Here is a 16,013-nt window from a genome sequence, read left to right on the forward strand (position 1 = left end):
TTCATGCAAAATCATCTTTTTTACCTTTGGATTTTGAGGTTTAAAAATGAGTCTTTCAGAGATTCCCTTTACCAAGTAGCAACTACACATCTTTGTCTCTGTTTTTTTTAATATACAAGATATTCCACTCAGACTAGTGTAGCTAATTTATTATTTTTGCTTTCGGAATAAAAGAATGAAGCCTTTCGAAAGTTCTCTCGAGCCACATGTGGAGCGCATCACCCAGTAGTAAAACCTTTTGAGAATCTTAACATACAGTGTAACAAGATCATCTAAGTGATCTTTGTGAGGTCATATGACGGATCAGCAAACGACACACTTTGTAGCCTATATCCTTCGTTGCATAGCTGGGGGTCAACAGAGTGCGAACAACTGGAATCCTGCAGCAAAGACGGTCACAGCGTGACACGGATATCTGCCCTAACCTCGCATCGGCATGAGAGCCATCGATCAAAACCTACCAAAAAAGGCTTGAAGTGTAACAAATTCCTAACCCTGCACTAACCTCAAGTGTCACTCAAGGTTAAAGAATTGCAATTTATATTGGCTTGCATGTCAATTTAATTCATCCATCACCAGTTGCTGTCGTAGCGGTGCAACAGCTGTACTGCTATTTGATCCTGATTTCTTCCCCAGAATCGTATGGTATTTGTGACAAAACATGCCCCGCTTTCTGTAACCCCTTGTTCGTTATTTGCCAGCGGTTAGCGCAGACTTGTAGCTCTTCAGAAGACACATGCCCCGTTTCTTTTCATTCGACCCGTGACGAACTGATACTGCATCCTGTCTAGGCCTTTCAGTGGTCAGAGCATGAATCAAAACAGATGAAAGAGATCTTCGGCGTATTTGCGAGAGGTCCCATGTTTGATTGAAAAAAAAAAAAAACATCTGTATTCTGGCTTCTAAAGAAGATCTAGCCCCTAACCTCTTTTCCACCACAGCTCCATCATCTACACCTCTTAACCTTACGGTTTTCGACTCTGAGAACTTGCAAGGTGTCCTGAAAGAAAGACAGGCGTGAGCGATCCCTCACAAGATCAGCGATGCCATAGAATAGTCATTACAGCCTCTGAGGATCATGGGACTCCAACAAGGAGAATCCCAGTGGAGATGTAAGCTAATGACTGGCTGCGCGGAGACGCATGTGGAACAAGTTAACACATCATGCTCGCTGAGCTCTGGGCCGTTCCCAGTCGTTTCAGTCTGGCGTTATCACTTTCAAGGGAGTGATGAATGTGCTGAGAGAAAAATGACGAGTGCTTCTCAATGGAGCAAGTGTGGGTGAGTGAGTGGGGGGATATCTTTAGTTTTCAAAAATGTTACATCTATTCTGCTTCTGAAGGGATGCAAAAAATGATCTGGGAGGGAAAAAAACACCTGGACAAGCTGAAATCTCCATTACGGCTAGGCAACACGAAATAAAAGTGTATCACTACTCCCCTGGGTCTCGGTAGGTGGGTAGACAGCTCCTATGGTACTTGTGATCCTAATCCTTGGCTAGCGCAGAGGAATCTTTATTTTCTGGCCATGGGGGCTGCGAGCGACGAGTCTGAGGACTCGACTTGTTGGCTTTACCGTGTGTCTGCTGTCACCAAGAGCACTTTGAGCTCTTTGTCACACTCCCACTCCCGGTGTCGGGCTCTAGAGTGAACAATTCACTATGAGAGGGTTTAATTTCACTGCTTAATGTTCTTTACTTTCCCAATTAGAGCCCAGACTGGAGGGTTGGCAAGAGCAGAGTAGTTAGGAGCTCAGCCATAAAAGCGTGCCATGGGTCACATGTGGATTGAAGCTGTCTGAAAATGGCTGCTAAAAAGGCCGTATTGTACGCACTCACTAGGTGAGGGATAAGGGCGAAAAGAAAGTCGAGAGGTTTGTATTACATCGCGGCCATGCTATTCTGAAATGTGCGTATGCGTCCGTCAGCATGAGATAATGCAGAAAATTGCTTGAACAAGTGTTGAAGGGGAGATGTGGTAAGAGGCCACTTCAGTGGAACAGCACTACAATTCATGGACATGGGATTGCATGAATGCTCATGACTGAATACTTTATTGGGACAGATTGAGCACTAGAGCTGGGTCTAACATCTAACATCTAACATCTATTGTTCAAACCTTCAGCACATTAACTGTAATTTGGTTTGGATTTCAAATATAAGTTCTAAAAAGCTAGACCCAATGGCTTAAACAAACACGATTGCAGCATAACGTTGATATCAAGGCTTTGTAAACTGTTAAAAAGCACAACAAAAATGCAAATACTCAAACTCCTGAGCCATATACGGATAATCAACAATCTCCATGAAAAAACATAAATCAGTTACATTTTACAATTATGTTCTTTGCTCGCAACACTCTTACTAATCCTGGTTAGTGTTCTTTTCTAACTAAAATGTACTAATACATGTTAACACTTTAAGTGGTATAAGTTATATATTTCACTATAGGACCCAATGAAATCTGTTTTATTCCTCTCCAAATTCCGTTTTTTCCATTTAAATTTTTCTCAATTTAATTTTTCCCCATTTAAAATTTTCTAGACCTGTAATCGTTAAATAAAAAAAAAGTTTTATTTTGACCAAATTCTCTTAATAATTCTATTCATTTTCTTGAGTCTGTTTTAATGGTTTCATTCAATTTTAATAAAAGCCTCTCTAATTCATTGATTTTATAAAAAAAAAAAAATTCTTATAATTTTATTCCAAAACCTTCAACAGTTCTCGCATTATCACAGTTTATTCACTAGTTTAAAAAAAACGGTAATAAAATATGACAAGAACTTAGAGTTAAACTGATTCAGACTAAATTCATCTTGATAATGTCAGATAACATTGACAGAAAAGTATGTAATGAATTAGGTCGAATAGCTGACGGAAGTCAGCAGTTAAATTTAAGTACACAATTAGATAATACCAATTTAGGTCATCCAATTACCAAGCAATGTTTAATTTTGTTCAGTCTGTGGTGTAAAAAGTTTACATTAGCAATTAAAGAAAAAAACAATTAAGCAAAACATAGTCAGGTCAAAATCAATTATACTGGCAGTCCACTGTATGAAGAATTTTTGGGTATAATATGTCACAGTTTACTTTATTTTGCTATCCTCACTTACATAAATGAACTAGTAAAAACTAGTAAAAAAATATAAAAAATTATATCAGGTATCTGAATCATTTTCGGTTTTACTATATGTTTCTGTCACAATTTCTTCAAGTTAAACCAAACTTTTATTTTGACAGGTTGATGTGAAAACCTTCACATTTCTGTTTGTGTATGATATGACGATAGTTTTTTTTTTTTCAAAAGAAATGGTAAAATGCTCATGAAGTGACTGTCAAAGCAGTTTTAGCGATTATGTGTTCATGTACTCATATTTTGAGGCGTAGTATGTGTGTAGTAAACAAAACCTGCAGGTTTCATACTTAGTATTTTTTAAGGTTAAATATTCAAAGACAGCCGTTTTGATTTAAGTGTACTGATCTACTTTTGATTATTCATCCAAAAACGTGTTTTAGATGAATGACATTTTGCGTTACACAGTAAATTCCATTTTTATGAGTGGATTCCACAATTATACATCCACGTTTTCTGCATTGCGGAAATCATAGGGCCACAACACTATATATACATATTTAAAAAGTATATTAGATTAATAATATATTTATTAATTTGTAAAAATGTTCATTTGTTGGTATATGAGATCTCATTCCACTTACATTAAAATTAAAAGTTAACATTAAGTTATCATGCTGACAATAATATAATGTTAGCTACAAAATGAATGTCAAAAACACAGGGGAAAAAACGTTTAATTTTGTTGTCTGAGGAAAGGGTCTCTGCAATGCCCTTTATTTAACCAGGCTGAAAGACTGTGATGGGACAATTGTTTGTTTTGTTTTATGAGCCCCTGGGATTTCAGGCTGACCATAAGCATAGCAGTGCCCCACGTTTGCTGTTAGCCAATTAGAGCTATCATTAAAAGCAGATGTGCCATGGGAAATAAAGGCAGCCACAGCAGTGTCTGTGCATCATGATCATTTCTTTGCTAAAGCCTCGTCTATGTGGACGGGAGCCAGGACCAGGAATCCAGAGAGGACCCACTGTCCTTTACTCCTTTCCTCAACCTCTATATCATTGTGACATGGCTGTCTTTTCGGTATTGAGAATTACTGTAAGATTACATCAAACCCCAGGCTTAATCTTCAGCCTATGAATGTGCCATCACTCCACTGTCTCCTACTAATTCAAACCCAAAGCTGTGGTTGGAAGCAAAAGTTAGGTTGCGACAGCATTGTTATTTACGTTTGGTCCTTCTCAAGTGTCATCTGCTGTAGCATTTTAGTATCACCAGCTATGAAGGATTTCCCGTTTATAATGTCGAAAATTTGGATGCCGTAAATGAAACACTCATGTAGAAAGACACATATTTCATCCTAAGGGAAACTGCTGTAGCATTGCAGAGCCATAAATAAACTGTTGTGGATCACACAGCCACATTCCTGAAGAACGTATGAGTAATGTTTACCACTGTAAAACCTGCTCGCTCTCTTTCATCAAACTCAAGTTCATGAGAGCTTCTCAACAGGTGGAGGGTCTGCACTTAATCAGCTTTGCCAAAGCAAGCACTTTGTCTTTCATCGACAATGCTATGTAGCTTAAAATACCTTCACTAAAAAGTCCCCTAGTGCCGTTGCATTTGTTTGTTTGTGTTTTCATTTGATGTTCATGCTTATGGTTATGCATCATATTTTTGTCTCAACTTCCCGTTTTCCAGGTACATTTCTTAACTAATAAAAAAAAGTGGAGTCAGTGGAGGAAGACAAAAACACATTTATATTAAAGACATATTCTTTGAAAATCAAGTGTATTTTCATATTCAAGTGAATTTATTGTTTAAGATCATTTCAAAAGGAAAACAGTCATGATTTTGCAGTGTGCATTCAACATTTTTGCTACGGTTAGTACGTTTACACTTCTAAACCCATATTCTATAGATTGTGTGGTCAGATTACAATTTGGGAAAAAAAGTGTATTGTTTGAAGAGCTAGAGCTCCTAACCATGAGCACATCTCCTGTTATGTCTTTCTAAGTATTCTGCTACCATTTCAAATGAACACGTCCTGCGAACAAGACGCTGTGTGTCTCCAGAGGGTCCCCGTCTCATGCAGCTCTAAACGAAATCAGATCTGGCTTTATAAAGGGCATTTCTGCTAAAGGAACCTGGCTTGCTTCGTTTTACTTACAGCGTCTCCCTGGGAGGAAATTTAATATTGTTAGTAAAATGATCTCAAATCTCTGACAAGAAGCCAATGCCATCACAAGCAGAAATAAATTGGTATGTTGTCAATATTTTGACAGACGTCACATCGAAGAATCGTTATTTGTTGAAAGCGCTGACTTAATTGAAACATGCGTAATTAAGCGCTCGTTCGTAGCGAGGTGTCTGCATAAAGTGTTAGTGGAGTTGTGAAAGTAGCTGAGAGACAGATCTTTCATCTGCGGATCTTGTGACCTCCTGCAACCCAGAATGTAAGCGGATACCTTGGCATCCCGGTGAAAACATCTTTCAAAAATCAATTCATTACGCCCGACTCTCAGCAGTTAAAAAGCCCCTCTTTCTTGCATCAACCCATCCCCCGACCACTGACCACAGTCCTGACATTGTCTCACGCAGCGGTATCAGCTTTCCCCTTGCCAGAGAGATAAATGGCTGAATGAATTGAAGGCAGACCTCGATCAAAACCGCTTATGTATAATATAGACAAACCACCATCAATAACCTTTCATCTTAAATGATTTTATATTGTTTTCTTCTAACGTTTTTTCCAAATATAGCCTTGGGTCTCATAACTATTCAAAGTCCTCATAAAGTGATTCAATATTTTGAACTGCATAAGGTTGGGGCCAAATTCTAAAGTGAAGAACTGGCTCCATTGCAATTAAAGGAGAAGTCCACTTCCAGAACAACAATTTACAGATAATGTACTCACCCCCTTGTCGTCCAAGATGTTCATGTCTTTTTTTCTTCAGTCGTAAAGAAATTATGTTTTTTTGAGGAAAACATTTCAGGATTTTTCTCATTATAATGGACTGATATGGTGCCCGAGTTTGAACTTCCAAAATGCAGTTTAAATGCGGCTTCAAACGATCCCAAATGTGATTGTAAACGATCCCAGCCTAGGGAGAAGGGTCTTATCTATCGAAACGATCAGTTATTTTCATAAAAACAATATAATTTATATGCTTTTTAATGTCAAGAGCTCGTCTTGTCTTACTCTCCCTGAAATCTGTGTATTCTAGCTCAAGACAGTTAGGGTATGTCAAAAAACTCTGACCATATTTTCTCCCTCAACTTCAAAATCTTCCTTTATTGCTGTTTTACCTTTTTTGTTAAGGGTGTTTGATATTCTTTGCATGTTCACTTTGCAAAGACTGGGTCAGAACCTCTGCAGGATGATTTAGAAATTATTTTTAAAGTTGAGGGAGAAAATACGGTCAGAGTTTTTCAACATACCCTAACTGGGTTTTTCGACATACCCTAACTAAAATACAAAATTTATTAATGTTAAATTTTATATGGACTAAAACATTTTAAAATTTCAAGAGGCTTAAATTAACATTAACATATAATATTGAGGATATACATAAATATAGTAGTCAACATTCGAAGTGGATCAAAAAAGTTGTCCAAAGATGAGAACGGACCAAACATTTATGAAGTATATTTTCATAAAAAAATTGTAAATGTAATATTTTTCTAAATGTGGAAAACTACCCGTTTCGGTAACGATAATCAATTTGTCGGGTACATGGTCTGACAAGACAATTTTTAACTTTTAACTGGAACAATATAAAGATATCTGCCTAGCTGGTAGCTATTTTGAAGCTTCTACCAGCCGTGCTACATTTAAAATCAAGATTTATTAAAAAAAAATTGTTTGTGTAAATGGCCCTTAAAAATGTTGCAGAGGATGAGAACATAGGTCATGGACACTTAATTTTTCCACTATTGTATCATTATTATTGTACATGAATATTCAGTCTGTCATTTTTCCATCATGTGAAAACTTCTAGCAGAATATCCAATTACTTTTTCCAGAACATTTCCATTTTAATCTGTTTAAATTACAACATAACATAAATTCAGACACATCTGGACGTGGTATTGTTTTGGTTTTAGGACAGCTTTGATGAAAGGTCTTGATCCACTTCAGTTTGTTGGTTCCTGGCATTTGTCTATCCAAGCATCCATCTATCCATCCATCCAAGTGACCCGAATCTGAGATGGTTGAGCTTTCAGACAATAATTTGGTGAATTTCTGCTTAATTTCAAACATATCCAACCTCATCCTCAAAACACATCAATGCAGTGCTAATCATCATATGCTCTGTCATAGTTTTCTCTAGCCCTGATCCAAGGTCAGTACTAGCCTCATTAACATTATTTAGCTCATGGGATCATAAATGGCAATATAAGATTGGAGAAATGATATTACATTAGCACTCTATCACCCAGATTTGCAATCAGGTCCCGCTGTCATAAAATATTATGAAATATCCCTCAATGCATTAATATTCAATACTCATGAGCTAAATGCTCAGTGATTAGGATCATTATTCTCACTGTTAGGAGTAAGAATCTTTCAGCAAAACACTGACTGTGTGATGTGGAAGACTTTAACAAGCACCTTTTTATAGCTTGTTTGATTTGACTAGGAGCCTCTCCATTAGTCGCTCACAATTATATTGTTTTTAAACCCAGGTGTTTACAGAGATACCTCAAGACCAAGCAGACTCTTGGGATATTAAAATCCATAGCATGCAGTAAATTACACGTATGTCAAAAACAACCAAATGTGTATAATTACACAGGCTCTTTAATTTAGAGTAGACCGCTCAACGATTTATCGGCAGGTGCTCCCGAGGAAGGATTGTGACCGTACTCATTAACTGGCATTGAATGCGTATCGGCAGAGCGCCGCCCTGTTAGTGCCTGCAATGAGCGGCTATTATCACAGCTCATCCCGGCCTAGACGGGGAGCCGGTGTGGTAATTACAGCCAGGCTTACGAAGAGGCTGCGAGAGTGTGTGTGTGCGCGTCTGTCTGCGTGAGTGGGTGCAGAAGAGGAGGGGGAGTCTGAAACACAGGTGGGCGTTTTATTGTGTCGTCTGTGTCAGCGTGGAGCCTGTCTGCGGGCTGTCGTTGCCGTGGGAACAGGACCCGCCGTCGGGCGAAACGAGAGCTCCTGCTGTAGAGCGAGTTGAATTACAGGTGAAGCAGGCTGAAGGAGAGGAGCACTGGGGTTTGGATAAGAAACGATCAATATGCTCACACGCTGTGAAAGGGCCAGCTTACATTGATGCTGCACTGGGATACTGTGAAAGGGGGGGAAAAACAGCCGTACTACCCACATCAACATGTTTGAGTTGCCTGGGATATCACAGTGAAACCACAACATCAACAGCAGGCCATTTCTAGAACTTCAGCAGAAAATACATAATGTAGCTTGTAGGTCCTTTTCAAAATACAAAGTTGCCTTTTTTACGATACAAACATCTAAAAATCCTCACTGGGCGATAAGATGTCTTTCCATAAAACTGTAAAGTGCTTTGTGCTCAATTTCTACTTGGTATTAGTATGTCACATGGATATTTGCAATATTTATAAGCAATGCTGACACTATTTGTGCCTTGCATGTATGTTTTGTTGTGTTTTATTTGGTGTTTTGAAAATGTAATAAAAAACAAAACAAAACAGCATCTAAAAATGTGTAAACAGTTGCTTTTTCACAATATATCTTAACGAATCATAATATTTTTAATATTCTAATAATTGCTAAATTATTCTAATAATTATTTAGAATTATTAAAATAATTATGTTTAATAATTTAATAAAAAAAAAATTTCATAACACTCGCAATAACATGAATAGTCAATATTTCTTACATTTACGCTTAAAACAAAACAAACAAAAAATGAAATATATTCTCTGAAAACGAGCGTTAATAGCACATGCCGTTATGCTTTAAAAAATGCATTGAGACAATTAGTAGTGGCATTTTTAATTTAGCCTTAGTCTTTTAAATTAGTCTTAGTCCGAAATTTTTGCACTTTAAAAAAAAAAAATATGACCACATATGATCATATTCTGTCAGTCACCTTTACACACTGCCTCCGAAACTTTCGTCCCGTCATAAAAAAAAAACTTTCAATTTTCTGTTTTTCGCATTTGTAGCAAGCATTTTAAAAGGTGTTCTTAAAAATTCTGATCCAGTTCTTCTTCGAATTTTGACGAATACGAAAAAACGCATACAAAAATGTAGTACTTTTTAGTTACTATCATATTTAGTCAAACAAAAGTCCTATTTTCGTACAGGATATCTCACATGGAGATCGCTAAACTTCAGCTTCCTTGTTTGTCGGTATTTTCAGATCATTGTTGGCGCTTCGGTAACGGCAAGCGAGCTTGTGCGAATGGTTGCCAGATTGCAAATATTAAGCAAAACACTGGGCAGAAAATGTATCCCTTTTAACAGAGAAGCTCTTGGGGCCAGATTTACTAACAGCTTGCACCAGCACAAACTGTCTTTTGGCGTTAAAATAGTACTGTCAGGATTTACTAAAGAAGCACAGAGAAGAATTAGCACTGAAAAGACATGTAAAAAGTTATTTTTGCACCTGACCTTACTGAATATGCATTTGTAGGAGTTTCCCTTTCAGACGCAAAATTTATGGGAGGAAAGTTTTAAAATGAATCACGCAACGTGAATTGAATTACTAACATTTGCGCACATCAAATTACTGGTATTTGCACCATTATTTAACACCCAAAAAAGCATGTTTTGGAGCAGGCGGTAATTTGCGCCGCTCTTGGTAGATTGCAGTGGTCATTATGGAAATTATCTGGCTGTGTCTGTGTTCTTTAATATGCGCATTGCCAGTAAATCACATGCAGAATATTCCCCTCACATTGGCGATTTTATGGAATTGCGCACTAACGCTTATTTGCAGTTGTTAGTAAATCTGACCCTTGATATCTGGCAACCGCACACATGAAAGCTGACATAGTAGAGGCGTGTACAGCAGTCCACAATAATATTTTGACTCCTTTTTTTTCGAAGAAAAAGAGAGATTTTGGCATAGTTTGCATTTTTTAAAACACATTTTAGTCTTGTCTTTTATCGTCAATGAAATCGCATTGTTTATTGGGTAACACTTTATTTTGATAGTCTACTTTAGACATTCTACTAACAGTAAGTAACTCTGCAATTGCATGTCAACTAGTCATTAGAGTATTAGTAGACTGTCTGCTTAATATCTTCTAACACTCTTCTAAACTTTTCAAGTATATGTCAACTTATTCTACTAACCCTAAACCTAACCTAACAGTCTGCTATGAGAGTTAATAGACATGTAGTTGCAAATGAATGAGAATTCGTTGACATGTAGTTGCAAAGTTACTTACAGTTAGTAGAATGTCTAAAGTGGACAATCAAAATAAAGTGTAACCCTATATTTACTAAAATACTTACTAAAAAAATATTACAGCATTTGAGAGTATGAGCACAATGCACTGAAGATACAACAGATAACCAAAAGACACAGACAAGCGAACAAAGACTTTTCTGCTTCTCAGTACTCAGGGTCAGGAGCAGCTGTGACCTAAAAATGAAAAGAGTTTTGTGCAACATGACAAGCCTACTACACATTAGCAGAGGAGCGTGCTTACCTCTGCAAACAGTTCCATTCTCCACTGCCTCGTGACCCGCTTTACACATACAGCGGCCAATAGGGACCATCCACTCTCCATCTCCATTACAGTACAGTTTAATGGGAACGTCGACCTCCTCTGCATTAGGGATGCACTCGCCCCTCGCCAACACCAGTGAGGTGCTCTCTGCTCCCGAATGAGTCTCCTGAAATAAGGCTCCGTTCCGAATAGTGCGAGGGCACTTTCGGTAGAACACTCGCACGGCGATTAGCGACATGCACCCTCCGTAGTCCTGGAAGGCTAGATAGAAACCTTTATGGGAGATTGGGCCGAAACTGCGAACTTCTGTGTTGATCTTCATCACGCGTCCGCCCAGATCTACTTGCGAGAAACTCTCGTCGGCCGCAATGGTATCCACCTTGATCCAAGGGTTTTCCATCCATGGAGGAAAGTCTTTAGTGGCCTTGTCGCTCTCTGATTCATAGTAAAAGAGGTTGAATGTTTCCTTGCACGAACCAGGGACTCCTGGGATGCTGCTGCAGTCTCGCACTGAGAACTTCATCTCAACGTGAATGCGTTGAGCCCCTCTTCTTTGGATGTACTTGGTGCGCACCCAGTTATTTTGGTTGGGGCGGAAGACGTTACACACCTGATAGGTACGAATGGTGTTCATGTTCTCATCGTAGCCACTTACTTCTTCCCACTGTAAGTAGAGAAAATGAGAAAAGGTCTTTAAAATGACCTGACAGAAGAAAATATCATGTTGTAGACACATTTGTATCTCTGGAACAGATATCTGGAGGGCTTTATGAGCACCTGAGCCATTTTCAGCAGCTTCCCCCATATGCACAAGCCAGATTACCGAGCACAGGAGGAATGAGGTGGGAAAGAGAGCAAAATTCTCCTGCTAGTCTGCCAACAAGCCCTGGCACTCGGCATACAGAGGGTTGGCTTTGGCTTGGGTTTTCTGTAGACCCCCACATGACAGTGCCGAGCGATTCTGGTTTCAATTTATTTTTATCTCTCTTACTCGCATCCTTGCACTGTATACAAAATACATACTATTAATAAAGCTCAAATGGAGAAAAAGAAAAGGTGATACACTTTGATGTTTAGGCAACCATTTATTTTTTGCTGTGCTGCTTCTTTTCTATCTTCAGGCAGCTTAAAAATGAAACCAGCATTAGCATAATTAAATCCTTTCCCTTGCATAGTTTGGCGAAATTAAACAAATATGCTGATTCAACAGTAATACTAGAGGGGGAAAAAATGCATTAAAGCAATAGTTTACCCAAAAGTTCTTACCCTCACGTCATTTTAAACCAGATGTTTTGAGGAATGCTCAAATGTTGACCAAACAGTTTTAGTGAGCACTTAATTATATTGTACAGACAAAGAGACCAGAACAGAATTTACCTTCAGTTGACCTAATGATCATTAGTGTAACACTAAAAAACTCCATCCCGTTGAACAAATCTAAGATAATCAAATTATACGGTGAGCCGGTTGATAGAGTGAAAGAGACTTCTTGTAAAATTTACAAGTATATATTGCGCACGCTAAAGCATGAAGGGTACACGCACCAGGGACTTCACTGCTCGGCCTAAAGTGACTCCAGATGACTCCATTGTGGTTTTCAGCCAACTCGCCTATGATCAAGCCACAGGCTTTCAGCACTAAACAACTCAAATACCAGTCGCAGAAGTCTTGACCTCGTCCAACAGGGAAAGCCCTTTTCTTCACCTTAAAAACGTTTCGCACCACGGCCTCAAAGCCCAGCAAGCGTATGATCCCTCCCCAAATCACCCTCCCCTTGAGTGTCTTACTCTTCACTTAACAGCTGACATAATTTCCCAAATTAGTTGCTGCTTAACAAGGATTTTGACAGAGTTTTGACGGGCTGGGGGAGAAAGTCAAGCCTGTCCAAGACCTCCATTCTATCAGACGATCTTGGACTAATTAAAACAGCTTTCTTTCCTCGCAGCTTTTGTTCTTTATTCCCATGTCCCTGTTATTCGGCTGAGATGAACTGATTCTGGATAGGACTGTGGTCATTAACACTTGCACTGTGTTTTGTGTGTGTGTGTGTATGTGTGTAAAACGAACTTTTCCATCAGTCCTTTCAAGCAGCCAGATGTGTCTCGGGTCACTGGCAGCCATTGACCTTGCCACCTTTCTTAAGGATGACACATTCTTTCATGAACCAGAAAGAGGGGTGAGAATGAAGGGTAGTTAAATGAGAAGACAGGGTGTAGCATTTTCTTGTTTGTAGTCTGACTAATCAAATTAGAAAGAAATAATAAAAAGGCAATGTCGCCAATGACAGACTGAAGAAGCGAGTGTACTGCGTGATGGAAAGGAGTGGGTTAAAGACGCTCCAAACAAACGGCCTTTAAATGGAAGGCCTCCCTTTGTGCTGTCTCGGCTTCTCTGCCACTCTTTCATCAGAGGCAAAGGGGAGAACCAAATGAGACATAATAAGAGCCAAGCGATCAAGCGCAGAGTGTGAAATTAAAAGAAACGTCTTCATTTCCATAGGTTTTCTCCTGGACATTCAGTGGGAGTGTGGCTAAAGGGTGACCATGTGGTTTAAGATGTAAAAGAGGGATTCAGCATTAAACGGGGAGCTCAGAAAATATTTGTGACCCTGGACCGTAGCATGCTCTTAAGTAGCACGGGTATATTTGTAGCAATAGGCAAAAATACTTTGTATGGGTCAAAATTATCGATTTTTCTTTTATGCCAAAAATCATTAGGATATTAAGTAAAGATCATGTTCCATGAAGATATTTTGTAAATTTACTACTGTAAATATATCAAAACTTAATATTTGATTAGTAATATGCATTGTTAAGAACCTAATTTGGACAACTTTAAAGGCAATTTTCTCAGTATTTAGATTTTTTTGCACCCTCAGATTCCAGATTTTCAAATAGTTGTATCTGGGCCAAATATTGTCCTATTCTAACAAACCATACACCAATGGAAAGCTTATTTATTCAGCTTTAATAGATGTATAAATATTAATTTAAAAAAACTGACTCTTATGACTGATTTTGTGGTCCAGGGTCAAATTTTGTAATATGGAAGGTCAGCACTTGAAATGAATAAATACATTCTAAGAAAATAGCTTATTATTTAACTTTAATTAGTTCAATACATAAATGATAAATGGAAGAACAAAATGAATGTTTTAATTAATGTATTTATTTTAATTAATTAATTCAGTAATTAAAATCAAGCATGTTTTACTGATTTATTTATTAGACTTCAGTATTTATAAGAGCTGAAACATAAAGACAATTTAAAGGTACTTAAGGATTTAACAGAGAGAGACACAAACCATGATTAAGTGTGTAAAGGCATTTATCAAAAGTGTGTTAAGACCCAAAAGAATAGGTTGGCTGCCATCTTTTGAAGCCTACGCTAAGAGTTCAGAGCCTTACACAGGGGGGCCCTTCAGCACTGGTGCACCACTGGTTTGTGTCTCTATTTACCGGCACTCAAATACAAAAAGCACCAACAATATTATGGCGCCATTAGGTCTAAAGGCTCGAGCTATGCTTTGAGGCTCACAAGCAAATATAAGGAGAACCATCACAGAGACTGCTAGTGCAGAACCCAGAGCTTCGGTCCATTGAATGAGAACACAACCTGGGACTTATGGGCCCCACGTGGTCCTGATCTGCAGTTTTCAATAATAACTTTACTCTTTTACTCTTCTACTGTCCTGTGATAGTTCAACAAGATATTCTGTCATTATTTACTCACCCTCACGTCGTTCCAAACCCGTAAGACCTTTTTGTTTATCTTCGGAAGACAAATTAAGATACTTTTGATGAAATCCGAGAGCTTTCTGATCCTGCATAAACAGCAATGCAACTGACACGTTCAGGACCCAGAAAGGTAGTAAAGACATTGTTAAAATAGTCCATGTGACATCAGTGGTTCAACCTTAATTTTATGAAGCTACGAGAATACCCTCTGTGCGCAAATAAAAACAAATAAAACAAAAATAACAACACTTACAATTCCACAATTTCTTCTCTTTTGTGTCAGTCTTTGCTGTGTTCTCATGTACCACAACACATCTGACGTAAATAATGACAGAATTTATTTTTTGAGTGGATTTACCCTTTAAATGACAAGTTCACTTCCAGAACAAAACTCCAAGATGTACATGTCTTTCTTTCATCAGTCATAAAGAAATTATGTTTTTTGAGGAAAACGTTTCAGGATTTTTCTCCACATAGTGGACGTCTATGGTGCCCCCGACTTTGAACTGCCAAATTGCAGTTTAAATGCGGCTTCAAAGGGCTCTAAACGATCTTAGCCAAGGAAGAAGGGTTTTATCTAGCGAAACGATTGTTTTTTTTTCTTAAAAAAAAAAAATTGACAATTTATATACTTTTTAACCTCAAATGCTCATCTTGTCTAGCTTTGCGTGAACTCTGTGTATTCTGGTTCAGTACAGTTAGGGTATGTTGAAAAACTTTCATTTTCTCCTCCAACTTCAAAATCATCCTAAATTGCTGCAGAAGTACCGACACAGTGTCTATAAAGTGAACATGAAAAGAAGATCAAACGCCCTGTACAAAAAATAGGTAAAACAGCGATGTAGGAAGATTTTAAAGTTGGAGAAGAAAATGAAATGGGAGTTTTTCGACATACCCTAACTGTCATGAACCAGAAAACACAGAGTTCACAGAGAGCTAGACAAGCATTTGAGGTTAAAAAGTATATAAATTGTCCATTTGTTAAATAAAATAACAGATCGTTTTCTCTAGATAAGACCCTTCTTCCTCGGCTGGGATCATTTAGAGCCCTTTGAAGCTGCATTTAAACTGCATTTTGGAAGTTCAAACTCGTGGGCACCATAGAAGTCCACTATATGGAGAGAAATTCTGAAATGTTTTCCTCAAAAAACAATTTCTTTACGGCTGAAAAGAGAAAGACACGAACATCTTGGATGACAAGGAGGTGAATAAAATAATCTGTCATTTTTTGTTCTGGAACTGAACTTCTCCTTTAAATTAAGCCAAGCATCAGTATTATATTTCATAGTTAAGGTCTGAACAAGCACTGGTTCAAAACAGTATATCATACAACCTTAAAATGTAATATTCACAAACTTTTCTAGATAACAACAGTTACACAGACTTTCTATGAATTTATTTTACTGCCACTTTATCACACTGAAATTTTAAACTCATGATTTAAATCTGAATGAAAAAAATGCATTCTCAATTCTGAATGGTGCACAACCTGCTAAATACTGAAATGTGGCATATAAATCATA

The 16,013-nt window shown here is 37.9% G+C and overlaps 1 protein-coding gene across 1 annotated transcript in view; it reads right to left on the minus strand.

Annotated features, from left to right (window-relative positions):
- The window catches only part of ephb2b (eph receptor B2b), a 184,062-nt gene that overhangs the window by 92,399 nt on the left and 75,650 nt on the right, over positions 1 to 16,013 (minus strand). The window contains 1 exon segment of the mRNA XM_051122263.1: positions 10,733 to 11,417. Within this exon segment, the coding sequence (XP_050978220.1) occupies positions 10,733 to 11,417 (685 nt within the window).

This window comes from Labeo rohita, chromosome 11, assembly GCF_022985175.1.
Source record: "Labeo rohita strain BAU-BD-2019 chromosome 11, IGBB_LRoh.1.0, whole genome shotgun sequence".
Classification (NCBI taxonomy): domain Eukaryota; kingdom Metazoa; phylum Chordata; class Actinopteri; order Cypriniformes; family Cyprinidae; genus Labeo; species Labeo rohita.